The 27,730-nt window shown below is 39.3% G+C and overlaps 1 protein-coding gene across 3 annotated transcripts in view; it reads right to left on the bottom strand.

Annotated features, from left to right (window-relative positions):
• arhgap28 (Rho GTPase activating protein 28) overlaps positions 1-23,180 on the bottom strand; it is a 31,016-nt gene extending 7,836 nt beyond the window's left edge. The window contains exons 1-8 of one of the 3 annotated variants that reach the window (XM_058390790.1): positions 22,914-23,180; positions 9,284-9,471; positions 8,297-8,517; positions 5,793-5,868; positions 5,457-5,629; positions 4,449-4,614; positions 4,266-4,357; positions 1,197-1,274 (exon numbers count right to left, since the gene is read on the bottom strand). In XM_058390790.1, the coding sequence (XP_058246773.1) occupies positions 1,197-1,274; positions 4,266-4,357; positions 4,449-4,614; positions 5,457-5,629; positions 5,793-5,868; positions 8,297-8,517; positions 9,284-9,471; positions 22,914-23,035 (1,116 nt within the window). In that variant the 5' untranslated portion in view covers positions 23,036-23,180. Of the gene's footprint in view, positions 1-1,196; positions 1,275-4,265; positions 4,358-4,448; positions 4,615-5,456; positions 5,630-5,792; positions 5,869-8,296; positions 8,518-9,283; positions 9,472-12,530; positions 12,759-17,038; positions 17,191-22,913 lie in introns of those variants that run through there. The other 2 variants (XM_058390791.1, XM_058390792.1) reach the window with 2 other exon arrangements.
• Between the last annotated feature and the right edge of the window lie 4,550 nt (positions 23,181-27,730).

Below are 27,730 nucleotides of genomic sequence, written 5' to 3'. Positions count from 1 at the left end.
CATCCATTCGGAAAACACAAATAATGACACAAAATAAATAGATTCTTCATACACTTCAGGTGATCACTGACACCACTGTCCACAATTATGGGTAATGGTAAAAACCACTAACCGAAATAAAAACCAACATATCAATGAAATAAAGGATTTTTCCCCTCTTTAAGATCCCCTTTACACACAAATAGTCCTGTATACTCAGTTCCATGTGTACCTTTAGCCTGGAGCATATGTGGTGTATGTGTGTTAGCGGTACTAAAGTAAAACAGCTGGTCTGCAACGGTGCCATGCAAAGTCAATTCCTTCTAAAGGCTCAGAGCAGAAAAATAATCAGGATGCTCTGGAGTCTCTCCATACTAATAACCCCACTGTGATTTCTATCAAAACTGTATTATAATTGAATGCAGACACAGCAAACTTGATAATTAGCATTAAAACAAACAAAAGCATCTGAATTAAATTGTATGTTTGATCTAAACATCGCTTATCGAGACATTATAAGCTAAACTCCACTGGAGAATGTTTTGTGCAGAGGTGGACTCTACAAACATATGCTTAGGGTTAGGGTTAGCTAACCCGCTTGTAGATAAATGTAGATAATAAGCACACGCGCACACACACACACACATAGGTTACCCAAAATGTTTTTTTTTTACTCCTTCTATCTTACCATCGAACTGCCTTTTAACAGGTTCATTTCTGCTAGGCATGGATTGGACTGGATTAGACTACCTGAATAAGATGCAAAGCTTCACAGCCTCTTAAGAGATTTCAATCAACAAGGCAAACCCGTGCAGGCGCCGCTAGCTTTCATTAGTTCTGAGCAGTTACACATGGAAAGATCAACATGGGCACAAAGAATGTGTGTGTAGCAGGAAGTGAAACTGGACCATAGTGGCTAAAATAAGGTCTGCAAAATGCTAGACGTGTGGGTCGTCAGGGAGCTGCATGATTTTATTTTATTTTTTTCGTTTTGTTTTCCATTGCCACATTATGTGTGTGGGTTAAAGTCTGAGGTAAGATGGTGATGGAAATGTGGTGTGTCTTGGATTTAAAGCTTGCTGATGTTGAGTGACTTCAAAACCAAATTTTGGCCAGGATATGGGTGTGTGTGTGTGTGTGTGTGACATTCACTCAGTAGTTGAATTACTGATTAAGTCTAAAGAATGAAAACACTTTTAGGGGTTAAGGTATTTTACCTTTACTCTAGAGGCGGAGCCAGGAACCCTGAGAATTCCTTCCGTCTGCAGCCCTGTCTGCTCCAACTTTGACAACAGCTGCAAACGCACACACAGATACACAGAACCGTCACGCTCAGAAAGATGGGCTCTCAGAGCCCTATATGACTCCTTTTTTCAGTCAAAAAAACTGAATGTATGCCATTTGCTTATTCCAGTGTTTTTGCGTAGGCTGTATTTGTCTCTCAGATTCTCCGATACAACCCTCACATTGTTTAGAGATAACGCAGTGCGCTGTGTGAGCTTTTTCAGCATTCCACTCCTTTTAAGAACAGATAGAAGCTGCTTTATCTCTCACTGATAAGCCAATCAGGCGGCAAGATTCTTGCTCAAACAGTGAAACCTAAACTAAAAACACAAACGGATAAGCTTTCTCCTGCTCTCTCCTAAGTCGAAGTTTTATTCAGAACGGAACAGAAAGTCACCCTGTAGCGCTGGATATCAGACGTAGCAATTAGTGTAAATACAGCTGCTTGAGATTATATGAGGCAAATAATCTCTGCTGTGAAGGTTATATATATATATATATATATATATATATATATATATATATATATATATATATATATATATATATATATATATATATATATGCCTTGTGATCTGCTGAAACTTAATCTAAATTCTCATTCATTATTTAAGTACGTGATTCCTCAATCCTGCAACGATCACATGAACTATTCTGACACGACGTACCATGACCTTTCGGGTACATTTCATACATACTCTTCAACACGTACAAATGTTTTAATATTCCTTAACGTTTCGTCGTTATAATGAAACGTTCTAGTTAATTCCTCTTTAAACTGATTCAGGTCGCTCTCGAGCCGTGAGGAATCTGTACAGAACATTAAATTCTCAGCATGTGGTGGACTATTGAACTCCTTTCCTCCCACACACTATCTAAAAACAGACACAAAGAAAAAAATTTAGTTAAAAAGACTCTGCTGCACACAGCCTCATCTCTTTACACAGAGAAAAGCAAGCCTTTAGGCAAATTATACCGGCAAGAGGATTCTCCCCAGTAAATAAAGTCACTCAGGGATTTGGCTTAATCTCCGGAATGCAGCCTAATACTCTGCTGCCTGAAGAAGGTATCCGAGTCCCAGGCGACACATACCCCGCCTCAGTGTCGCGATTACTGCAGTGAATGTAATGTTACTGATTATGAATTACATGATGAAATATTAATTCTCGTTTACTTAAGGACTGGTAAATTCCATATCTAGCAATATTGAAGTATGCATACACTTGTTGAGCATTCTTGTCCACCTTCCTTTGTGTCACTCGTGCATAAAAATAGGTGGGCTTGTTAAAACGTTCCGATTTTTTTGACACAAAATCAAAGACTGACTGCTCTCTCGCAAGATTCCCCCCTTTTCGTGTCTGATCAGTGCACTTGACTCCCAGCACATGTATCTGGGATGATGGATTTGTTAGCGTGTTAGTCCATACCACACTGTGTAGTGGGTCAAATGTCAGGCTTTCATTTGATGGCTTCAGCAGGAAGGAATTAGTGTTAAATTTAGAAAATATGCTGATTTATAAGTTGCACAAAACCTCCTGGATACACAACTCCACTAGGCTATATACAGCTATAGAAAGGACAATGTTTATAATCACACTCTCTGCTGTCACTCAGATGAGGATGGGTTCCCTTTCCAGTACAGTTCCTCTCAAGGTTTATTCCTCATATCATCATAGGGAGTTTTTCATTGCCAGTGTTGCCTCAGGCTTGCTCATTAGGGTTAACTTTGTCATTTTTATTCTGAATTTTTTTATTACTGTACAGCTGCTTTGAGACATTGTGCATTGTTAAAAGCGCTATACAAATCAAATTAAATTGAACGAAATGTCCTAACTTCAACTACTCAGCTACATGGTGAGCTAACTATGACAAGATCTTTCACAACAAAGCAGAGAAACCGGACACCATAGCTACAGTTTTTAAGCAGTTTGGATTCGTTTTCTAAATCTACGAAGATCTGTCATATGGTTCTTTTCATTTTCAATTGTCCTAGCAAAATTCTGGCCTGGCTCGCATAACTCGAATGTAACTGGTGGTGAAATACGGCTGAAATTACTCACTTTACTTCAGAAGAGAATACTTCAACAGAGCTGATGAAACAGACTGTGCTCCCTCTGTCGAGTGCTGATTCCACATAAAACAGCAGAGATTTGTGTCCTCCCAATATTTCTCTCATAGATAACGCTCATACGAGCCTCAAAGCAAACTTTAAGACCACAGAATCCTACTGGCTCTTCAGCTCTGGGACCATAATGGATTCCATGGTATTTTATAAGAAGAAGACTGCCATTTTTAGCAGGGTAAGTTTATATCTGCTCATATTTGTAATTAGTGCTGCCAAGATTAACTCCCCAGCTTTCCCACAACGTAGCTAGCTGGCTAATACAGCTACAGAGCAGAATGTCAGGGAGGATTTGATTGATATATTATGTATTCACATGAAGTAGGGCAGTTGATTATTGAGTATTGATAACATCAATCCTTTTAAAGAAACCTTTAATCTTCCTAAGGAAGCACAGACACAATAACACTGACGCGGTTATTTCCCTATTCGGTCCTCAAAATGGCAGCGATGATACAGTGTGAGGTCACATGAAGTGGAAAGATATGTGACTATGTAGTTCTTCACTACAACGTTGTAGGCAAAAACAGGCAAGAAATAAAGCAGATTGTAGCAGCTGACCTACTCTAGGGGAAAGTACAGAAACAAGGCTGAGACCTGATAGCTTTTTTGGAAGGTGTTCGCTAAGAATGGGAACAAAGGCTATGCAAGTTAAGATAATAAGAGACATCAAGCTGTGGCTGGAGCTGAGGAGGAGGGAGGGATCTGAGACCGAACCAGACGAAGTGCTGATTAATGACTTTCCAGAGCGTCCAGTGCAAAGAATCGCTGTGTCGAAGTTTCCACTTTGGGCTGAACATAAAGAAGCTTTGCTGTGGTCCAACCCCGTGCACCACTGCCCAGCAAAAACAAGACAGACTCCAAGAGATAAGCTACGCACCTTTTTGAAAACAAGAGGAACTTTAGAGCCAGGAAATTTCTTTTGGTCATTTTCCAACAGCGTAGCCAGGGGAACTCCAAATATGCCAGTTTCTGCAGAGAGAAGAAGGCAGTGATCACACTAACCAAAACATATGAGAATAAGTGATGAAATATTAAATGATAAAATTTTAGCAGTACTCACCCCGCACCTTGCTACGAACTTCCCGGTTCCTCTTCAGCTCAATGCCCAGGGCATCGTAAAACGTGGTCAGCTCTATCAGACTGATATAGCCGATCTTCTTGATGTCTTCTGAGGACAGGTCTTGCACTCTGGTCAGGCCCTGCTTAGGCTTCACTATCTGAAATGTCTGAGTAAGAAAGATAATAGAATTATCTTAATAAAATGAAACTACATTTGATATGTATACTCTATATATTCAAACAAGATATATTATAGGCAATGACCAGTGAGAATAGATTTTCTCGGGTGAAACAAAATGCGATTTTCGCCTGTTTTAGTTGAGTAGCACTTGATTTCTTTGTCATCTCACACTTCACAGTAATGGTTAATGACTCATATGAAACATTTATGATACTTTTTTCATAAATATTTCTGTTTTTACCTAGCTTACTAGGAGCAATACATTAGAAAAGTTCCCACGACACAAAAATAAAAGTTTCACACAAATCTTTATATCATCAAAGTCAATGGTGGTATCAAACCCATTTCTGCTATCTTGATGACCCCAAGCACCTGTTCATAAACATTTAATATTTGAAGGTGTCATCTTCAACCAATAAAATTCTGTGTAAGTTTCTCTCAACAGAAGTAAAAACATCTCACACTGAAAGCTAACAGAGTCCTGACTAATTTTATATCAGACTTGCGGCAATAAAATTATTCTTTTGTTAATACTGATTAAAAAAAAATCCAGTAAGTCGATTTCCATACTGCCGGCAAAATGGAACGCTAGTGTACTGGTAAAAAGGCTTAAATCCTAAACTGATCTGGAGGGTTGCTTTTGTATTGTAGACATGACCTGTTTTCCTATCCTTTCTTTCAGCTCTTAGTGCAATCAATAAAAATGAAAAAGCAATAAAAATGCAATGATGACAGATGGTGAGGGAAAGGTTTAGTGGCCCACTGAAGCTTTGTGTGTGTGAGATTATAAAGATCTGTGGAAAAGCAAAGCTGAAGGCAAACACTTACTGGTAAATCCTTGTCTCCTTTCCAGATCCTCTGGCAGTCGAGGCAGTCGCGGCCTTTCCGATGAGCCGTCACTCCCTCCGAGTACGGCACTTCAAAGGACAAGATATTCGGCTCCAGCTGACACTCTGACATGCTGCTCGCCACAGGGGGGAACACTGGGCATGACTGGTGACCTACAGCAAACACACACAGACAGACAGTCTGTAATACCCAAATTTGTTGGTTCAATCATACCATATATATTAGAGTTTAGTCAGGACAATATACTAAGCAAGAGCAATAGTCTCATAATGGGCTGGTACAGTGTTTTGCTAGGATTAAAGGCCACAGACTAACCTTTGGGAGGTGTCCAATGGGGCAGTATCGGTGTAATTGTGCCATTTGGGGACACTGTGGGAGTTGGTTCAGCAGACTGTAAGAACAATGGAATGGAATTATGATCAAGGGAAATTAACCCATCCTTCAGCAAATTTATAAGACATCACACATGATAAAGAGCAACAAAGAGTAACAAAACATAGAAATCCTATAATTAACACTTTAATATTTATTAGTAGAATACAGTACGGAGACATCCGTGATCTGAAATCAGCACACAAAACACTTGGACATCTGAGATCTACACAGCTCATGTTATGTGTATACGGCTCTCGTTTTATTGTCATGGGATCAAGAAGCATTAAAACTGGTGGATTTTACATCTCACCATTATCAGAGTTATTAAATTATTTGAGTGGCCATTCGATTGAAACCCTCTATAACTCAAAATCACATGAAGTTGGTTCAGGAATAGAAAGCGCTATGGCGCTAACAAATATTATAGTATTTAAACCTGACACATTTAAATGATGTTCATGAAATGTTCATGAATGTATTTCACAGCTAGAAGAATCCAGGAGTACAAAACATGTAAGCCCCTGGACTAGAATAGAGCTTTAAATGCTGCAACTCTGAACAACAATGCTGCATCACATCATAATAAATGATAATGGGTCATATTTCTAACCAGACTTCCTGTTGTGGTCCATTCCTCACTTTGCCTCCATTCCAGCAGAAAGGTCCTTAATAACCCATCATCCTCTTCTGTAATCTAGATCACGTTACATGAGCTAAGTTTAGTACATTAGCCCATTGTGCCAAGCTCTACTCACAACTGCATCCTTACCATAGACACACAGTGAGTCTCAGTTGCCAGTCCAGCTGGCTGCGAGTAACTGCCCTACATTCTCTGCCAGCCTGCCGACTCCCTTGCTCCATCAAACACCATTTGTTGACCAGATGTCCACTCAAGATATTCTCCCTATACCCTACTTTTTTGCTGATGATATTGATATGGTAGAACTATCAAAGACTAATCCAGTGCATGTTCTAACATGTTCCAGTTACCCCCCCATGCCTGTTCCTGTGCCTCTGTAATAGTCATTCTGGTCAGGCCTTGGCAGGACTGACCAGTTACTCATCCACTTCACATGCTCTTAGTCACAGATCCCTCTAGGATGGGCTTGAGAGCTGCCTTTATTTTGGTGTTTATTACTGAATTCCTACACGAATGACTCTGAATTCATGTAAATTTGTATAGAGATTTAAACAATAGACAGTGATACAAAGCAGCTTTATGGAAACCTGGATGCAGCAAGCCAGGGGTGACAGCAAAAGTAAATGGAATCTTTCAGAGAAACCAGAATCAAAATGGAAAGTGTCCTCTTCTGGGAGACAGTGGATTCTAAATCATTACACACTCACAAATATAAAGGTACCAAACTGTAGTTTTTACTTATTCTTGGCGTAGTAACAGTGGTACATGATTGTATCCTTGTATGTGTCATGTACCTAGAAACATAAATGTGATGCAGCCTTAAGTGGTGGTCCTTAAGGTCCAATTATGTACCTTAAACTATAGTTAAAGGTTTCCAGGAAAATCCAGGTAAAATATATACACACTAAATGTACAAAAGATGCACCCTCGATAGAAGAGGGTACCATGAATAGACAAGGAAAAGTACAGTTTGGTATCATCTGACAGACAGAGCTGTAGAAGAGCAGTATGTGTTGAAGGAATGTTCAGTATGAGCATAACGTGAATACAAGTCCACAGACGAGCACAGGACAGTTTACATGATGAAAGCAAGTTACAGATCTACAGTATCCAGGTGAGATTATCCACTGAAGCAGGGATGAATCAAATTACAGTCAGATATATTCTGTTGACAAAAACAAAGCCCATATTTATTTAAACTGCAACTTGAGCAAAGAAAACTCTCCATACTATTTGCTTGGGTCATCGGATATGAACACAGCATTTCTGATGGCTAATTTAAACATAGCCTGGGTTGTTCCACATTCTAGCCCTTCCACATTCCGGCCTCAGTCAGTAAGAAAGATATGTTTCGAGATGAGTAGTGAGCAGCTGACCTGGCAAATGGGTGGCATGCTGAGGAATGTGTCGCCTTTCCTGCTCTTACACTAAACACAGCTGTCACTCTTATCATCAGTAGGTTACTAAATGCACGTGAAAGGCTCCGACAAGGCTCAGACAAGAGGAGATGTAAGAGCGAGTGGCAGCTTTATCTGCTATGCATGTAACTCATCATCTCATAGACATCTTAGAGAAAAGAGATTACGCAGCTAATCTCGCAACGTGAGAGCAGGAACCAGTTAATCCTGCGTGATACTCAGTCTCAGGAGGCATCTCTGAATCAATAATCATGTCAAAAGGAATAAAATATACTCAAAATCAAACCAGCTACTTTAATTCACAACAGACTATATGAAAAAAACTTTGCGGATCTTCCAAGAACCTTCCGATCATAGATCTCCAGCACATTGTGTCTTCTGCTCACCGATGTGTCAGCCGTGGAGAAGACATCCCGGACATGGCGTATGGGCTGCTTGTTTCTTTTGCGTAGGGTTTGAGTGTAGTTGTCCAGACGTTTCTTCACCATGGCGGCTTGAGAGCGAGTGAGTGTTGAGAGGAGAGCCTCAGCAGGACTGTCAACGAGAGCTCCGGACACCAACGGGGAGAGACCAGCTTCATGAAGCCATGCTTCCTCCAGTTCCGCTTCTACCATGTAGAATTGCACAAACATTACAGTCAGAATGCTGAGAATCCTGTACATCTACAGCGACAGTCATACCTGAATTTTTTTACTAGTGATAAACATCTCAGAGCTGGTGCAATTAGAGTGAGGGAAATAATGGAAGACATTAGGGGCATTAAAATGTCTAGTATGGAATGTTTGTTTTGGTCTCCAATTTTAAGTTTCTAGTTAATCTGAAAAATAATTTAACCAACTTGCAGAATAGACAGGTTTAGAGACTTGGTGCCCTTTAATAAAAACATTGGAGGTCTATTTGGAACGTTCCCACCCAAACGTGCAATTGGTTCAGTGTGTCTCACATACATTATACATTTAAATGTACCTAACTGTGCTTGAAGCATGGACCCCTAATGCTTTTCATGCATTCCCTTATGCAGAGAAAATCACCATATCAAACACGAGTAGAAAGAAAACCAACAAAAATTGCATGAGTGAAAACACCTGTTAACCATTTTCCTTTAGAAATCCCTCTAGACCAGGGGGCTTAAAGAGTGCATGTGTACATGGCCAAATATTTCATCCAATGCTGCCAACCATAAAAACAGTCCAAAGATGCAAAAGGAAGGCAGATCCACATTTCAAATATAGAACAATAAAGATAAAGCATAAGCTTTAATCATTATTATATCCAGCTGTCTTTCAAGCAGAACCTCATGTAGAAAACCGCAGAAAAATGATCTGAAAGATGGAAGGCAAAGTGATGGTTCATGTAGAGTAGTCTGCACTCACCATCGATGCTGCCCTTCTCCATTATCTCTTCTTGGCCTCCTTGGCAGTCCTCCTCGATGTTCCTCATCTCACTCCAGTAATCCTCCATGGAATCCTGGGAGTCTTGGGATATGGAGCGATCAGGAGGAGAGGGAGGCATCGCTCCTGCCGAAGGATTCATCCTCGCAAACCCCCGATGCTGTGCTTTCCTAATGAAAACAATACAGAAGGAGTCAAATCCATTACTCATAGTAATAACACATAGTGATTCGGTGTGTAGGTGTAAATGACAGAGCATTTAGCTTGCAGTTACTACAAAAATAACCAGAGTATAGAAACCCACTGAACGAGCCAGGGATGTCTATACAGAATTTGTTATAACACATAGCCTTGTTGTTCAAAGTCTAGTTCACACAGGACATCCATATTTCCACTACAGCCCTCTAATTTCAGGACACTTTGAGTCCTTGAAGGACTCTGAGATGAAAGAGCTAGTGACACCATCACTTTTTTTCTCGGTCAGCAGCTGTTGGGATGGAGGAGAAATGGAGGTAGAAGGAACACAATCCTTTCACTATGGAAGGTTCTAGATTAAAGCTCTCCTGGTAAGCTTCATCAACCAAAATCAATCATCACAGCAAGGAAGTCTAGAGCAAAGCAGAATGATCTTAGGATTTCAGTATTTCTAGAGAACAAAGTTAACATTATAGTCCCAAAACGCCCTGCGAAGCAAAGCAATCTAATTCAATTTAGGTTTGAACTTTCCTACTGAAATATTGATAAGGAAAAACTAGCTGACTATGAACTGTTATCACTGTGTCTCGCATTCACTCTCTGTAGTTTCTCTGCCAGGAAGCAGGCTTCACTTAGAGGATGTTATCGATCACAACCACGCAAGATACCTTCTGTGTTAAGAGAACTCCATTCTAATAGCCTCGAATTTCCCTAAGAGGTCTCTGCTCTCAGCTTCCGACAGGTTTTATCACTTCAGCAGCAACATATTTTGGAGTCTCGGTCACACAAGCATGCCATGCTGCTTTCAATATTGGCTTATGACACAATCACTGACTCTGACTTTTTCAAGACTGATTCCAACTATATAAAAATTTCTACAACCAGTTTGTTTGGGTAATTTCCTACACATTTAGAATATTAGGATGGTGCTGGCTGAGCAATACTATCCATTTCATACTGATAAAAAAAGGTCTACATTGTGTCCATATCAGTAGACAGGAGATATTATCCCCGTTTTCATTCATCTGAGATTTCCTCCTTTGATAATTTGGTTGTAGGTCTCATGTTTTTACACGGCAACCTGTAACAACCACAACTGAGAGAGAAGATGGAGGCTGATCTGCAATGAGAACAGCATTCTTTGGCCAATGTGCTCACTAAGGCACACAGCAAAAGATGGGTTCACTATAATGTACAATAAACAAATCATTTCCTATACATCAATCATGCTTTCAAGATAAGCACGGGCATTATAGCCATTAATGAGTTGACTAATGAGTTCGAGAAAGGTTTCTCTACACAATGGTAATGTATTTTGGCTTCACTGAAAGCTTCGGCTGACGTGCGATCAGGACGCATCCGATGATACATATTCAAGTCATACCATGAAACAGAGCCGTTTCAGTTTATTCGCTTCATCTGTTTGTTTGCCAGCTTTATACTTTCCAATTACTGATATGATTTTGCTATTACAGACTTTGATCATGAGCTCAGATCGGCAGTGTTATTACACATTATGTGACATGCACACTGAGAGCTTATTCAGTGCCATTGTGACCGTCGATGGCAAAGTTTTGGTAGTGACTTTTGATCAAAATCAAGTCTGGTTTCAGACTCACTTGATTCCATCGGACCCCCAGTGTATTTCTGTTTAACCTACGTCATCCTAATTGTGCATGGAGAATCAAACTCCATTCAGCATAATTTGGATTATTCTGGTGAGCTTATACATAGTCAGGCAGCTCGCCTCGCCTGTGTGTCACATTGTTTGCATGCCACTCTTCATACCCATGTATAACGTATACTAAAGATGTTACATTACTTCCTGTACAAGTGCAGACCCGACTCATATTTATGGGAATCCCAGCATAGTTCAGACAAAATCAGACCTCCTACAGGCAGTCTCAGGTTCGGTACCACGGTGCACAAACCAAGCTCTGTGTCAGACTAAACTACCAGGGAGAAAGAGTGTGACTACGGTGACAACGCTCATGTGAAAGCCACCAATAGGATCCACAAGACAAGCCCAAACCCACAGAACAGCTACAGCACAAATATGGCAGTGAAACATGGCAGAAAAATAAATTAGCATGCTATTGGACAGAAAAATATTTCACCAAGCTCACTTTGAAAAATATTTCTGTGGCCCCATTTTATGCAAAAGCCCAAATCGTTAAAAATTGCAGGTTTATTGTGATTTTTATTCTATTCTCTGGCATGAAGAACACAATCAAAGTCTGATACAGAACTTGTCCAGGATTTTAGTTGGATAATTTCATACAGTGTTCGAGTATTATTTTTAACATAAATGTAATTCTATAACAATTACCTAAGTAACAGTCTTGTGTGCTACCTTACCATGGACTCCAGATCTGTAATGTCCATGCTAGTCTGGCACAAATCTAGCATAAATTTCCATAACAAAACTTTGGCATGATACCCTTTGATAAGACTTAAATATTTTCTTAAGTATGTATCCTATATTCAGTGCATGCAACCAAAGTCCTGGCAAAAGTGCTTTCAATCAAAACATATACTGGGAGGTGTTACTCGTCTCAGTACAGTACATTACATGAGGATTCAGCATTGGATTGAGAGTTACAGGTTAAAAACAATCATCATGCTTCAAGTTTCATTCCCAAAAACTGAAAACCAATAACAGTGCTACCTAGCACAGGTTTTATAATATCAAATTGAAAAGTTCTATACAATACTGCACTACAATAAAACTACAACACAGGTCTGAGTACTGAACACACTACATGAACAGGCTCACAGTACATAAGTCTGACTTCCTGACCTGAATTTGTCTTGGCACAAATCCTAACAAAGCCAGAGAAACTGAATGACAACCACCTTCAAAACACATGAATAATATGAAAATGAACACAGACCAGTGCAAGTTGCTTCTTCATCTCACCCAAGCCATATTCTCCAGCAACTGATATTTTTAGTCCTGATGTTCCACCTAAAAAGAATCAATACTCCATGAAAACCGACTCCAACTAATGTCTGAGCGGAAAAAGCAGATTACCTTTCAGTGTCTCATCCAGCTACGGAGGACAGAGGAGAGCATTAGGGTAGAGTAGGCTGCTCTGATCGGAGATGTAGATCATAAATCGAAGCCACACAAAGAGGGACAGAAAGGGAGCAAAACAAAAAAAAGAGAGAGAGAGGAACAGAGACAGATACGATGAGTCTCAACTGACCCAATCTCAGGATTTCCTCCTGTGACAGCAGGAACCCTGCATGTAACCTAAACTCATCTCCCCTCCCACATACCTCACTCCATCTATCCATCCCACTCCATGGGAGGTGAACAACTTTCCAGCACACACATTTCTTCCTTCCCTGCCCCCTCTGTCTCTCTCTCCTTCTCTTTGGTCCACCCCTCCCTCTCCCTTTACCCCATCCTGTCCTGTTCTCTCTCTCTCTCTCTCTCTCTCTCTCTCTCTAGCACGGCTAGAAACCACTCCCTGCTTTAATCTTTACAGCCCCACTACTTCCCCTAAGAAGGAAGGAGTTAAATGCCCGTCGTTTTCACTGTTTATGCCGAGCGGTCTCTTGAACCCTTCACAGCGAGACTAGAAACTGTGGACAGTTTGGATGTGAGGAGGTGGCCTGGGAGCTGGAGTAGTGAAATGGGGTAATTTTGGAAAACCAGTCCCATATGTGGGTAATCAGCAAAATCATTCATATCGCCACTTACTTTCATTTCACAACAAACCTTTTACAGACATTCCTAAGAAACAAACACAGAACGAACATTCCATTAAAAAGTACTAAATATAGGAATCTAGTTTCCGGAGATTTTGCATTGCTTTGCATACCTACAGAATGGCATCTGCTCTCACAATAAACATGCACACAAAGTACACATCCCTGTTTCCTCAAAGTATAACTCATAAAAAAGCTAGATGTCATTCTGGCCAAACAGACTCCATAGCTCAGCAAGAGGATTAACCTGGAAATGTGGTACTAGTGTTCGTCCCTGCTTAAACCAGAGAAGAAATCTAAAGATCCATCAAAAATCATGACCTCATTCCTCCAAGAATGTAAACACAGGAGCAGTGGTGCTGAGGCCGCAATCCAAAAGCAACATGTACGCAAAACTTTAGTCTTCGAACAACTTTTCAAGCAGGTCAAGAGAAGTTTCAGACACTCTGCTTAGACTGGAAAACAACTTCTTCTTCAGTCTCCGCATGGCCATTTATTTAATCGACTAAAACATTTTCCATTTTCCATATTGATTAAAATGGGCATCCACTTCAGAGCTGATAAAATCAGATCAGAGTGCCAAACTGCTGACCATGGCACGTCCCTGTAAATTGGTCAAAAGCGGAAATGTTGATTCGTTACACGAAGCTTCTCAACTATTTGCAGGAGCATGAATGAAAATAGGGATTCAAGATGATTTTATCAGAAAGGTATGTCAGCCACCCCCTAGCTAGACTTCAGCTAAAATAAGAAACACATGTTTCCTAAAGATGCCTCAAAGAACTGAAACAAGACTGCTGCAGGTTCCACTCAGTATGAAATGAAGGGCATGAGCTAAAGGCTTTAATGATGACCAAAGCATACTGGGCTTATTTGATTTTATGACTTGGGTTGCCAGGCTAGAGTAAATAGTCATTCCAAGTCCTAATAATATGACTGCACATATAACATTTAAAAGGATTGTGACTTAAGGTGAGTATATAATTTAATCATTTATTTAAAACTTAGCAAATATTCACAAATCGATTTGGGGCATTATAGTCAGACACATAGAAATGGTCTTGAATATTTCCAGAAAAGCTGTTTACTCCTCTGAAAGCTTATTTGGATGACACAAAATGGAGTTCACAGATTGAGCAATACTGTTGAATAGACTCACAGATCAGGAAATTCACATCAGAAAGCACCTTTATTTAAATCCACATCCAGAATATTTCCCAATTTAAATCATTAAGACAGCCAAAAATACCCCACATGGCTTCTGCAAAGAGAAACAACTGGCATTTATAGTGCTGGTTTGGGGAAACCTCTAATGACAGGCCACGCTGAATAAATATAGCTACCATGCCTGTTATCCTATAAACTGGCCTTTGCTCATTAGGGCTGGAGCATTAGGCAGGCACTGTGAGAGCACAGAGTGATTGCTCAAAAGTGATTTAAAGGCAGGACGTCATACAAACCGATCGATACAGCACTGAATTGCGGGGCTTGAGATGATTAATATCTCTGACAAGGTCATGGAGAATTCCGCAAACACTAATAACTCATTAACACAGCGATGGAAAAGTAATGGCTAGCCAGGCCGTCTTTAAGGCTTCAGTGTTCAGTCTGGTCACAAAACAACACACGAACCCTTGTGGTTGATATGAGTAATAGTAGTCATCTGGTGACTAATGGGTTTTTAACCTCGCCAAGCTTTCAAGTCTGATCTCATGAGCTGGAGTCAAAGCCACTATAAGCAAGTCTTTGTTAACCAGCCTGTCACTGTGAAACACTTTGTCAGCTTTCTTAATGGTATTTCAAACAACCGACATACGACAAAGTCACTCCACAGTGCATGTTTCAGTCACTCACTAACATTATGGAGAGGAACTCCACCGTCTCTGATACTTCCTGTTTTGGTTACCAACATAGGAAAGACTACTGTTTCAATCCATGACTTCAACATGCAAATTCACCACTATACCACATAATGCATGAGAACTTCCCATGAAGGTAAAGTTTGGATGCGATTACGTAAAGAAAGTGAAACTGATGGTTTTGCAGCAGAAGTGCTTGTTCAAAAAAAATTTCCCTTTGGGAGATTCTGTGTTCCAAAGAGCTTTGTTCCCTTACAATGTCCACTGAGACTGTCCATTAAAAATAACCTTTCACTCACTATAGGGCTGAGCAGTACAACAATACACTATTAATATCAATGTAAATTACATCACACCATACACATTTCTGAGATAGGATCAATCCTTGGAGTTATTTCGGCTCTCTTGCTAAAAAAAAAAGTCTTGGTGGTTTATAATCTTGCTTTGAAAATATGAAAGAAATCTAACGTTAAATAACAAAATGCAACTGAAGTTCCTAAACACACTCTACTATACTTACTAGAGGCTGTCAGGTCAGTCTGTGTATTGGCATGGCAACATTAAAAGCTCTATCCAGCTGTGATTTCTTTGTTAACTGGAGCACAAATTAAATTATCTGGCCATAAGGTGCCTGAAAAGTCAGTCACTTGATTTTAATTTCTTTTTATTGCTTAAAAGCAATATCACATAAGCAAGAGTGCCGCTGTATTGAATATCAGCACGGCTGTACTTGGTCTGGTGCCAACAGCCGAATCACAGCCGTGGTGATATTCAGTACAACGGCACTCTTCTTGTGCAACACGCTTGCTCGTATGACATTTATATGTTTCTGGAGGCACTATGATATGCAATTTTGTGCCATCTTGCCAGCCATGACTATTTCGCTTTTATTCCATGTCTAATACATGTTTAAAGCCATAAAGTCTAAGGTTTTTGCTTAAGATTCCTTCTGACCATGAGAAAGAGATCACCAATAATAGAACAAAAAATAATCTCATTCACAGATGGATCGATAATTCCTATAATTATGCCTGTAGTTCATTAGACAAAGCATTTTGTACAACAAATTAACACTTAAAGCAAAAGTACTTCACATTTGTAAACCTCAGCTACATTTTTTTCCTCTCTCTCATTCACACACACACACACATACGCTTCCAAGCATACACACACCAACCCCAAACATTTACTATGCAAATTGTATACCTCAGTACAGCTGTTGCCAAATTGTGACAGAGTTCCTGTGGTTTTAGTAAGTTTAAAAAAAAACAAAAACAAATTACCATTCACACAATAAATAGCACTATGAACTGCATGCTGAGGTCAGGAGCTTTTGACAAAGGTTATCAAATCCTGTCAAAGGTTATCAAATTCAAGCCTAAAACAATGCACATTCCAAAGTATTCAAAATAAAAAAAAAAGAAGTACATCTGCTGTGTAACCCCTGGTCATGATTCGGGTTGCTGCAAAATCTCACTCTTTATACCTCCTCAAAAGCATTTTTTTTTTAAACAAGCCTATGATGAAAACCTTGTGTAAGCCTATCCATTTCTGATTCAATACTGCTGTGAATACAGGTATTAATATAATATTCAGATTGTGAAACAATATGAGCCGTTGTGCAAACATTATGAGGGAGTAAACGGTGGATTTTAAATATTCTTACGAACAAAGAGCAAGCCTTTGTTATCTATTAACCTTCAGTCGAGATCACTACTTATTATGCAATCGTTATATCACAGATTTAACTATTTTATACCTACTGTGCAAATAGGCACACCACATTTAAAAAAAATAAATCATAAACCTGGTGAATAATGGCATTTTCCTTATCAAGGAAATTTTAGCAACACCTAATAAAACAAAGTTAATCTGTCAACATGGATTCAGCTAGAATTCCTTATCTAAACAACTGAGCTTAGTACACGTTCACTGACACACATTCGGGGCGATTGATAATGTTTACCTGCGGATAATAGGACGCTCTTTCTCCATATGAGCGTGCTGTAAATACTGGCCTCCTTTTTTCATGGCTGTACCGAAGACGACTGAGTAAAGTTACAGTCAGAGGACTTGCTTTCTACCTGCATGAGCTCTGGAATGTGGCAGGGCAGCACTATGAAAAGCAGCACATTCTGGAGCTATTTCCTCTTGCGTTGATCTCACATGAGGTAAGAATGTCTGCGTGTAAAACCAGCATGCGGGTCTGGTGATTTATTGCGCTCGTATGGCGATGGGCTTATTGCCCATTCAAAACAAATTCAAAACAAAAACACTTTCATTAAAGAACATCTGAACCTACGATGCTCTTATTCCGAATCTTATTGTTAATATACCTTATTAAGTCCTTAATTCAAGATATTATATCGATATTTTAACTTTCTCTCTCTCTTGCAACATTGCATGACATTTGGCTGACTTAATACTGTGTCATTGAGACATCTTGTTATTCTGAAATACCTCCAAGTTAATATTTCATACAAAATCAATAGAATTAATGAATTAAATATTAGGGGTGAGGCACGGTGGCTTACTGGTTAGCATGTTTGCCTCACACCTCCAGTGTTGGGGGTTGGTCAATCCTTGACCCTGTGTGTACAAAGCATGTTCTCTTTGACCTTTAGCGGTTTCCTCCAGGTACTCCAGTTTCCTCCCCTAAGTGTGTGTAAGCTAACTGACATCTTTAAATTGTCCCTAGTGTGAGTGTGTGATTGTGCCCTGTAATGGGCTGGCACCCAGTCCAGCAGTCCAGGGTGTTCCCCACCTTGTGCCTCGAGTCCCCTGGTATGGACTCCAGGTTCCCTGTGACCCTGTGTAGGATAACTGGTACAGAATATGGATCGATGGATTAAATATCGGCTTAGAATTTTCATTCTACATGCTGTTTCCCAGATAATAAATAAACTAGTCATCTTAGTGAAATCCAGGTGACACATTTACATCTAATGATTGGTAATTCATGGTGTCGTCATGGTGTCGCACTTAAAGCAGTTGCTAACGAAACATAATAACAAGATTATATATTATTATTTTGAATTACTAAGCTGAAATAACAAGATAGCACTTCAGTATTTTAAACGACTTGTCACTCTGGGCTTCCATAAATGCAAAAGTAAAACTGAGACGTAATTACACATAACATGATTAAGAAAAAAATAACTAGAGAACCACCTTCATCTAAGTAGTATATAACGCTGTCACAATTTACATGCCAGGGCACCCAATAAAACAGGGCATGACTGCTTAACCCTGCCAGAAAGCATCAACTACTCTGCATATCTTAGTTCCAACCCTAACATATTTGGCCTATTTGACCTCATATTTGAGTCAAGATCTTTGACACTGATTATTAAACCGCAAATTCCAAGGTGGTTGATTTGCATTAATGAGGTTGCGTGTCTATGCGCAGGTGCAGAAGTACATGGCTGACCTTGAGTATATGGAAACATGTAGAATTAAGCAGTACAAATGACCACACTGTACAGGGAGTGTATTACTTTCTTTGACTAATTACAAAAGCCGCCTTCATCTGAGAATCCGAGCACCAGCGGTTACCTTTGTGTACGAGCAAAAGCTCAATAGAGCATAGCTTTGAAAATAATCCTGCTCATGACCCAAATGCTCGCACCAATGCACCACCTCTAAAAGTTAATGTCAACACAATCATGAGCATGCAGGAGTCACCTCTGTATGCTTTACACATTCTGAGATAAGGGCCTATTGCTAATGGATGTTTATTTAGTGACAGCAGGTCACTTCTGAACTATTAACAACCTGGAGCAGCCTTTTGGTGTCTTAATTCATTATTTGGCAATTACTTGACTGAAGTCCTCACCAAACATCAATGACCATAATCTGCACAAAACAGTTGACAGAAACTGTTGACAAAACATGCAGGTGAAACAATGAAGTGTAAAATGCTACTGTAATGTCACAATTGAATATTTGAAAGAGAACCATTTTTAGTTACCATTAAAGGACCATTAAATCCATTCAGGGCTTTAATTCACAGATACATTTACATTGATGGCATTTGCCAGACACCCTTGAAATTTATCTGAGCAATTGGGGGTTAAGGGCCTTGCTAAGGGGCCCAACTTGGTGGACTTCTGGATAAGCACATCTGCCCAATGCTGCAAAATGTTAATCTAGGCTGTTAGTGACACAGACGGGAGCGCAATATTGTGAGAATGAGAAAACAGAGAGCAAAAAAAAGCAAGCAAGAAAGAAGACAGTGTCACCATGTGCCACTCTACACGTACATCATTCCCTGATGAGATGCAAAGTGGACACACGGCCAATCAGAGGATGGAGATGTGCACAGAGTGGTGCACCACACAAGCAGGCACTAACACATACTTACAGGCCTTTTATTCATGAGCTACAACAATATACAGCCTTTATCTGTGTGTGTGTGTGTGTGTGTGTGTGCACTTTTGCCTTGACCCATGATGACTATTTAACATTCAAACCCATTGCATAAGTGCTAAAACAGCATGTCTTTTAGTGACGCAATTCACAGTGGAATTGTAATACTTTTTCATTAGGTCACAGTTGCTTCAAATAATATCAGCTTCATAAACATGGTTAGAGTTTAACCATTACTTCTAGCCAAGGCATTACCTTAATTCTAACATTTGTTCATTACACTCCTGGAATAGTTACTATGCTTTATCGTCCAGACAAACTGGCATTACTAACTACTATTTAAAAAATAAAATAAAATCTGTTGATAGGACACAATGTTTTGTTTTCATCAACAAATAAATACATGGAAATACAGATTGTCCATGTGTGATTTTTTGGTAATGTTTTCGAAATACCTGCCCCGAGTTCACGATTATGGCACTGACTATGGGAGCAGTGTTTCAGGACAATGAGGGCATTATGTTTTGGACACGTGAAAAAAAAATTCAGCCACCACATTTCTAAGAGATGTGCTGTCCAGAAAGCGAGAACTGTACATTCTGAGAGATAAGGACTTAGAATAGACCTGTGATTGCTTAAGAGCCAGTGAGTCACTTCTGAGCTATGGCAGTCACCTAGAAAATGCAGACTAAATGGTTTAAAAGTAATTAGTGGAATCAGCCAATAATGCTAAGCTATGGAAACAAAACAGCTAATTAGTTAAAAAAAAAAAAAAAAAAAAAGTGGACGGACGGGCAGGCAGACAGACAGACAGACAGACACACAGACAGAAAGAAAGAAAGAGCGTGAGCAGAAATCAGTCCTCTCTCACATCATTAGAAAGGTTTGTCCAATTTTTTCTTGTTGCCCTACACTGAAGACATTTGGGTTTGAGATCAGAATTTCGGCAACATTTAGACGTGTTAAACAACTTAGAACATGGCACCTTCTGTTTGAACCCATCTATTGACCAAAAATACTGGAAAACATGACTGACCAGTGTTTCTTGTTGCCCATGTGAACCCTGTTAGATTGATTTTGTTTCAATCAAAACCTGAATGTCTACTCTTTCTTTGTGCCCTGGGTTTCACCTCTGAAGCCCCAACTTGAAGACCAGACAGCTGTCTATAGGACAAAATCAAGCCATTGTGAAGCTGAGAAAAGAGGGGGAAAAAATTAAGCATAGCCAATACAACAATTTGGAACATCCTGAAAAAGCCCCGAAACCACTGGTGTACTAACAACCAGACACTGAACAGGTCAGCCAAAGGAAATAACAACAGTTGATGAAAGAATCCCCATTGACCCCCAAACCAAGAGTCAACGATATCACCAACAGCCTTCACAGGACAGGGGTGAAGGCATCACAATCCACTGTTTGAAAAAAGACTAAAAGTGCAGAAATATAAAATGGAAACCTTCTTATCAACAGTAAGACAAGAAAGGTCAGATTAGAATTCACAAAGTAAAACAGAGATGAGCCACAAAAGTTCCGAATCCAAGATTTATCTCTGGCGAAAAAAGGTATTGAAAGGCCAAAGTGTGGACAAAAAAATATTTTGCTGCATGATCCAAACCACTCTTGTAGGCTAACCCTAGCCTAAGTAGTGTCACGGCTTGGGTTGGAATGGCTGCTTCAGGAACAGACTCACTAATCTTTATAGATCATGTAACTCATGATGGTCGGAGCAGAATGAATTCAGAAGTCTACAGAATCATGCTGTCTGGCAATTTACAGAGAAATGCATCTGATTTAATTGGGCGCAATCTCATCACGCAGCGAGACAATGAGCCGAAACACACTGCTAACAAAACACAGGACTTCATCAGGGAAAACACTGGAAAGTTTTAGACTGGCCAAGTCAATCACCTGACCTTAACCCAACTGAGAAGCATTTTAGCTCCTGAAGAGGAAACTGAATGGAGAAACCCATCAAAACAAATAAAAGGATGTGTTACAAGCCTGGAAAAGTGCCAATAAAGAAGAATAAACAGTTTGGTGATATCAGTGGGTCACTGGATTGATGTTATTGCAAGCAAGGGATATGCAACCAATTAGTTGGTGTTATTTACTTTAAGACTATCAGTTCCTATACTTTTGTTCACTTAAATATTGAGTTGTCTGTGCCCAGTGCTCGCATGTTCTAAGGTGTTCTGATCCATCACCTCATGGTACCAGCCTCTGGTGCCCAAGTGTAAATAGCATTTAACATAAACATGCTATTGATTTGAAAATGTTTCTATGTTGTTGTTTTTTTACATCATAGATCATGTCATGGAAATGATGTGGCTCAATACAACACACATTCATTTGAAGTAGAGCATAATGATAATATATATTTGTTAGAAGGCAAAAGGTCATGTTTCGGGCTTGTGCAAGAGTTTCAAAAGTTCAATATTGTGATAAAAGGTTCATACTACAGAGCTTGTACACTTAGAAATAAGATAACTGAACTGTACCTTTCCTCGTTAGCCCTTCTGTACCTTTAATATGTATCTTTGATTTATAATGGTGTATGTAGTGAATCTTTAATGCTTTACATTAGAAACTAATTACAGTACTACTTAAGCGTATCTTAAATTGTACATTAAATCAACATTTTTAGGTGAAATATACACATTACGCTTACTAAAGAAGGGGACAATACAGTGTAGTACTATTTTCGTGTGTTTGTGTAGAGTGTACGGAATGGGAAATATTCAGTTTAAACCAGATTTCCCATCACTAAGATATAGCATCGAGGGCATATTACTCCGTTTTGGCTCCATAACATAGACTGGCTCTGCAAAATGATCACACTAAAAAACTAAACTAGTTTAGTGCATTTTTCATATTCAAGTGAACATGACCCAGTTCTGAGCACTGTCTTAGTGCAGGTGGGAGAAAAATTGGTGATGGATAGATGAACACTGATCCACATCATCTCTCTCTCTCTCTCTCTCTCTCTCTCTCTCTCTCTTGCATTAATAAAGCCAGGGCTCTATAATGATCAATATTTCTCTGAACTGATGTCATTATGCAAACGTTCCACATATTACATTTTTTTTTTTCACCTCAAGTTACTGACTGCCCCTTTAAAAATTCCAAAGGGATATTTCATTCATACCCACTGGCCTTAAAAGACTAACAAAAAGCAGCATTTAAATCATGTGTACACTAAGGAACATTGTAACAAACAAACAAACACAACAATTGTGTGCATGCATACTAAGGACCTGAAAACAATCAGCCATTTAAATGACCTAACCGGACTGTGTGCGTGTGTGTGTGTGTGTGTGTGTGTGTGTGTTTTGCCTACAATTTGCCATTGTTTGAGAAAGACAGATCAGACATTGGTGCATGTATATAAATGTATCTTGTGCAAACTGTGCATGATCTGGATAAATGATATACAGATGAATGATACAGTGTAACTGCGCGTGGTCTCTTTTACCTGCTGGAGGAAGACTGTGTGGAGGTGAACGGCTCATAGCGCTCATCCACCAAATGTATCCTTGAGGCAGTGAATGAATGGTACGCGGTTAAAACGACGCTTCCCGACTCCTTTAAATCCATGGATAGGTTAGAGGCAGCTTGAAAGGCTCGGATCACCGGGGAGCAGAGAGATCTCAGGGTCACACGTTCATCGTATCCACACCGCGCTTCACCAAAAAGTAAATAATCGTGTTTATTACAGCGCTCCTCCTGCGCGTGCTCATGTTGTAATCAGACGCCACTGGCAGGAAGCCGGGAGGCGCTGCAGCGTCGCAGCCAATCAGAGAGCGGCGTGCTTGCATAAATTAAAATCCCATTGTCTGCTTTGAATAAGGGGTATTATCTTTGAGGCAGTTTGTTTTTTGTTTCTTTCCAAACCGGCGCGTGCGTTCCAGCGGTTTAACCATGTCAAGCAGCTCATTATTCCCTGAAGTTGGCACGTATGATTATACGAGTGTAGCATTGGTGTCTTTTAGCATCATTTTAAATGTTGAATTCTATGTTGTGTAAACTTCACACGACACCTATCATTTCTTGAATAGTTCTTCAATAGATACTGAACTCCTGGCCCAGGTGTGTAACAAAAAATCCACCATCTTTATAATTAGCATGTGTTCCTCAAAATACTTCCCTCCATCCATTTATTCAGCCGCTTATCCGATACAAGGTCACAAGCCTGGAGGCTATCCCAGGGGCCTTGGGGCACAATGTAGGGGACAACATAAACAGGGTGCCAAGCCTTCACAGGGCACAATCACACACACACACACATTCACACACACACATTCTCAGCCTACAACTGGCAGAGGACACCCTCGAAACATGGGGAGAACACACACAGGGTAGAGGCAGAAAGCGAACCCCCAACCCTGGAAGTGAAAAGCCAAACATACCCACTTTCCTGATTGATATTTTAAACTATTTTTATGTTGGCTATTTTCCTACGTTACCCACAATGCCATCTTAGCATTTGAGGGTTAAGGGTGCCACTGCTGGGCTGCCACTGCTGGGCCCCTGAGCAAGACCCTTAACCCTCAATAGTATAAAGGTCAGTTGTATAAAATGAGATAAAAATGTAAGTCGCTCTGGATAAGGGCATCTGCTAAATGACAGAAATGTAAATGTAAATGCTATCTTACTGCTTCTGACAGTGGAATCAGTCGAATTTAGTCCTTCTTCATCTCTATCTGAAGAGCAATGCAACACTTTAGATACTGGATATTCTGTCCAGCTTCCAAAATTCCTTATTTGTACACGCTGCTCAAATACATTGGCTTCAACTTTCATGCAGCTTTCGTCATCAATGATATCATGCTTGTCGTCTTTTAAATCTCATCTAACTATCCGAGCCGAGTCTCTGTCATACCTCGTTGTGGAAAACTGCGACAAATAGTTATATTAAATTAAGGAGTTCATTACTTGCTGTCTTAACTCATTCTATGCAGGATTTTTCATTTATATAACAGTTAATGTCACCGGAAAACGATGAGTGAGAAAAGAAAAGAGAGAAAGAAGCTTTTAGTCTTTTATTTGTAGGATTGAACAGAGAACTGATCAGAGCACTGATGTCCTTTCTCCTATTAAACAACATTGTACTTGGGCTACAGTAGCAATGTCCAGAATATCATTTTAATGTCCAAAAGACCATCATCTTCTCCCAGTAGTGTCAAAAATATTGTAGCAACCAACAAATTATCACCAGAAGTGCCTAGCCACATAATATTTCTATTTATTAACTTTTAATTGATACTACTTCTTTTAACAATACTTTGTCCAGTTTCTCCGTGAATACTAACAGACGTCAATAAAATCTAGGGGGGAAAAAATAATAAATCTTTATGGAGCCCCTGGCTCTGAAAATGCATGGGAACAAACGAAAAAGGAACAAATGATGTGGACCAACATCCAATCAGGACAAAGAGGCGTCTAGCAATTCGGAAAGCTCCCCCATGTATTAACGCTGTGCTTAAATAGGCTTAGGTTCACTGTGTTAAGCACTTGCCACCATTGTGTTGAGATTTTTTTTATATTTATAGCTCAGAGTTCACAAGTTGTGGCACGATATTTCTCAACATGACAGTGCCTGTGGTAATACAGAGTTGTCTATTAGTAATTCATCAATACATCTGTTTCTCTTATTGCTATTTCTTTCACTAATATTAAAATTGAAGGCCTCTTTAACTATCAGTCAGAGCTGTTTAATAGCAAATTCCTCACCTCGTACAACATAAAAACCAATAAGAATAATTGCTAAAATTCAAATTAGCAATAAATACTCTGTTCAGTAATGCCTAGTATCTTTGCATGGACTTTAAGTTTGTTCTCCTTCATGAAGTTTTTTTTTTTTTAACTTACAGTAGGGTTTATATAGCAAGAGCCTTAGCCTGTTCTCCTGGGTGATGGCTCATATATAACATCATGTGCAGTACACAGACCTGAATAAGTCAGAACAAACACATGTCTCTTGTGCATTCTGCATCTACATTGTGTGTCTCAGGTCGCATTTACCCAGTGGATCTCTACGCAGCTTAAGTATTAGAGATTAAGTTTCAGAGATTTGCCTGATTATTATTGTTGTAGTGTAAAAAAATTCTCGTTCACCCTCTCTCTGGAGAAAATGAAACATCAAAATGGCTGGGAAGAAATTGTCCTTTGTATATGTTACATAATAGCAGTAATTTGTTCAAGGCTACCGCAGCTTGCGAAATCTCAGCAGGAGGAGTGTCGCAAGGCCCCAGGTGGGCAGCTGTGGTGAGGAGACACACACTCCAACTCTAACACAGTGTGAGGATGTCCTGTCCTACATATTCAATTCTCCAGTGCACACCCATGCACTCAGGACTCTTACATGAGTGTGAAAGAGCATTGCATAATATGTAGTAAAATGTAGTTGATTTATTTTGGCGTGTGTCAGTGTTTGGTCTAGGATAAGGAAGATTTTGATTGACAGCTCCTGGTGTATAAACAAGTACACCATATGCGATGAAACAGCTTGTCAAAACAGAAAAAAAGACTATCTTCAAATTTAACATAGATTTCTTTTTAAATATTTGAGCTCTTACTTTACATCTTAATTTACCGGAGGCAGTCATTATCTTTATTGCCGTACTGTACTGTAAACGTCTTATCTATGACTTCTGTGAATGTCATGCAGGATATGTGCTCCTCCCTACAGAGATGGATGGAATGTGAAGAAAGAAAAGTAGATAGCTGGAGTTCTTCACATGTACGTTCAGCTATTTGAGAAATGTCAGAAGTGATTCAAGAAAAGCAGTACATATCCAGTAACATTAATGTATAATGTACAACTAAGAGGTCTTATTATAGTGATCATAAAAAAGAAAGATTGAGCAATATAGGCTGAAAATGTCATGCAGTAAGTAGGCCATTTTCTCTAGGGATCAAGAACAAGGAGATATAATAGGCCACCCAGGATTTGTGTGAGTGTTGTGCCCCAGGAGAATATGTAAGAAACAAGTACAGTAAAGAATAAAATTAGGTTTCATACAGAATCAAAAATGGCAATGTTAATAAATAGATGATCAAGGACTGCTGTGGTGTTTTATCTTAATATTCTATCTCAACCCTTCTATTACACATGCCATTTAACCTTTATGGATATATGTATTTTAAGATCAAATTGTATTACCAGTGGCTAGTATTACAAACAGTCTCCTAAATTGATTTACTCACTACTTAGTCTGCTATTCAGCACCCATGTAAATCCTACATTGCTCTAGGACTCAATTCAATCTACTCTGATCACAACTGTGTATTTGATTTCAATCAAATACTTGGCCATGGATTCATCTTTATTAGTTTCTTCACTACCCTAAATAGGTGAAGAATACGGGGGGTGGGGGGTGGGGGGATTGGGGGTCGTAGGGGTAGTAGGGACATATTTGTGGTGGCCCCAGAGTTGTGTCTGGTTCTAGCATCTGTCAACACATTTCAGATCCATCTGGACAGCCTGGACTAGGATAGTGTTACAGTCTTGCCTGTGCCTGCCCATTATTTGCAGGAACACCATCAAAGTTATCATTTAAGTAAATTAAGAACAAGTGGAAATGTATGTGAGATCATATAACATGAAGGTGGACAACTCTAAACAGTAGTCAGAGATTTATGGTTAGAGTACATCTTCCATTTTCTACAGTTGCATGCAATAGCATGTTACTATACATTATGTAGAATTTCTAAACACATTTCAGGACGCTTTTTAATGTTAAGCAATAAAGGAAGGCTATTTCTATTTATTTAAGCTTTAGATGCTGAGGTTTAATTATATGTAACATCTCCCGATATGTCAAAACAATCCAAAAAATATGTATTCGTTAAATCAGTAGTTCTCAAAGTGGGATCCTGGGGTCTTTGAAGCATTGCCTGGGAATTTGTAATATTTTAAATTTGGTGGAAATCACAACCAACATGATAAAAATGATTATATAAATCTGTTTGGTTGGTAATTTGAATTGAATGGCTTTAATCTAAACCTCAATTTCCCACTATACACTAACACTACAGTATATATTACTCAATAGCCCAAGGCCTATATGCAGTATATAAAGGACTAATGCATTCTGTTGGTGTAAATTTCAGGAATAAATTGCCAAAATAACTTAGCCAAAAGATTTACCAGTTCTATGTCAATTATACATTGCTTATATTTGTCAATTCAGAATAACAATATTAATGTACAAATTGTCAAACTACAATAAAAAAAATCTTTCATAAATATAGAAAACATTTAGAATAATCTCATTAGTTGATCAAGGA

The sequence above is a fragment of the Hemibagrus wyckioides genome, linkage group LG01, assembly GCF_019097595.1.
Source record: "Hemibagrus wyckioides isolate EC202008001 linkage group LG01, SWU_Hwy_1.0, whole genome shotgun sequence".
Lineage (NCBI taxonomy): Eukaryota > Metazoa > Chordata > Actinopteri > Siluriformes > Bagridae > Hemibagrus > Hemibagrus wyckioides.
This window is presented reverse-complemented; position numbering and strand designations above follow the sequence as displayed.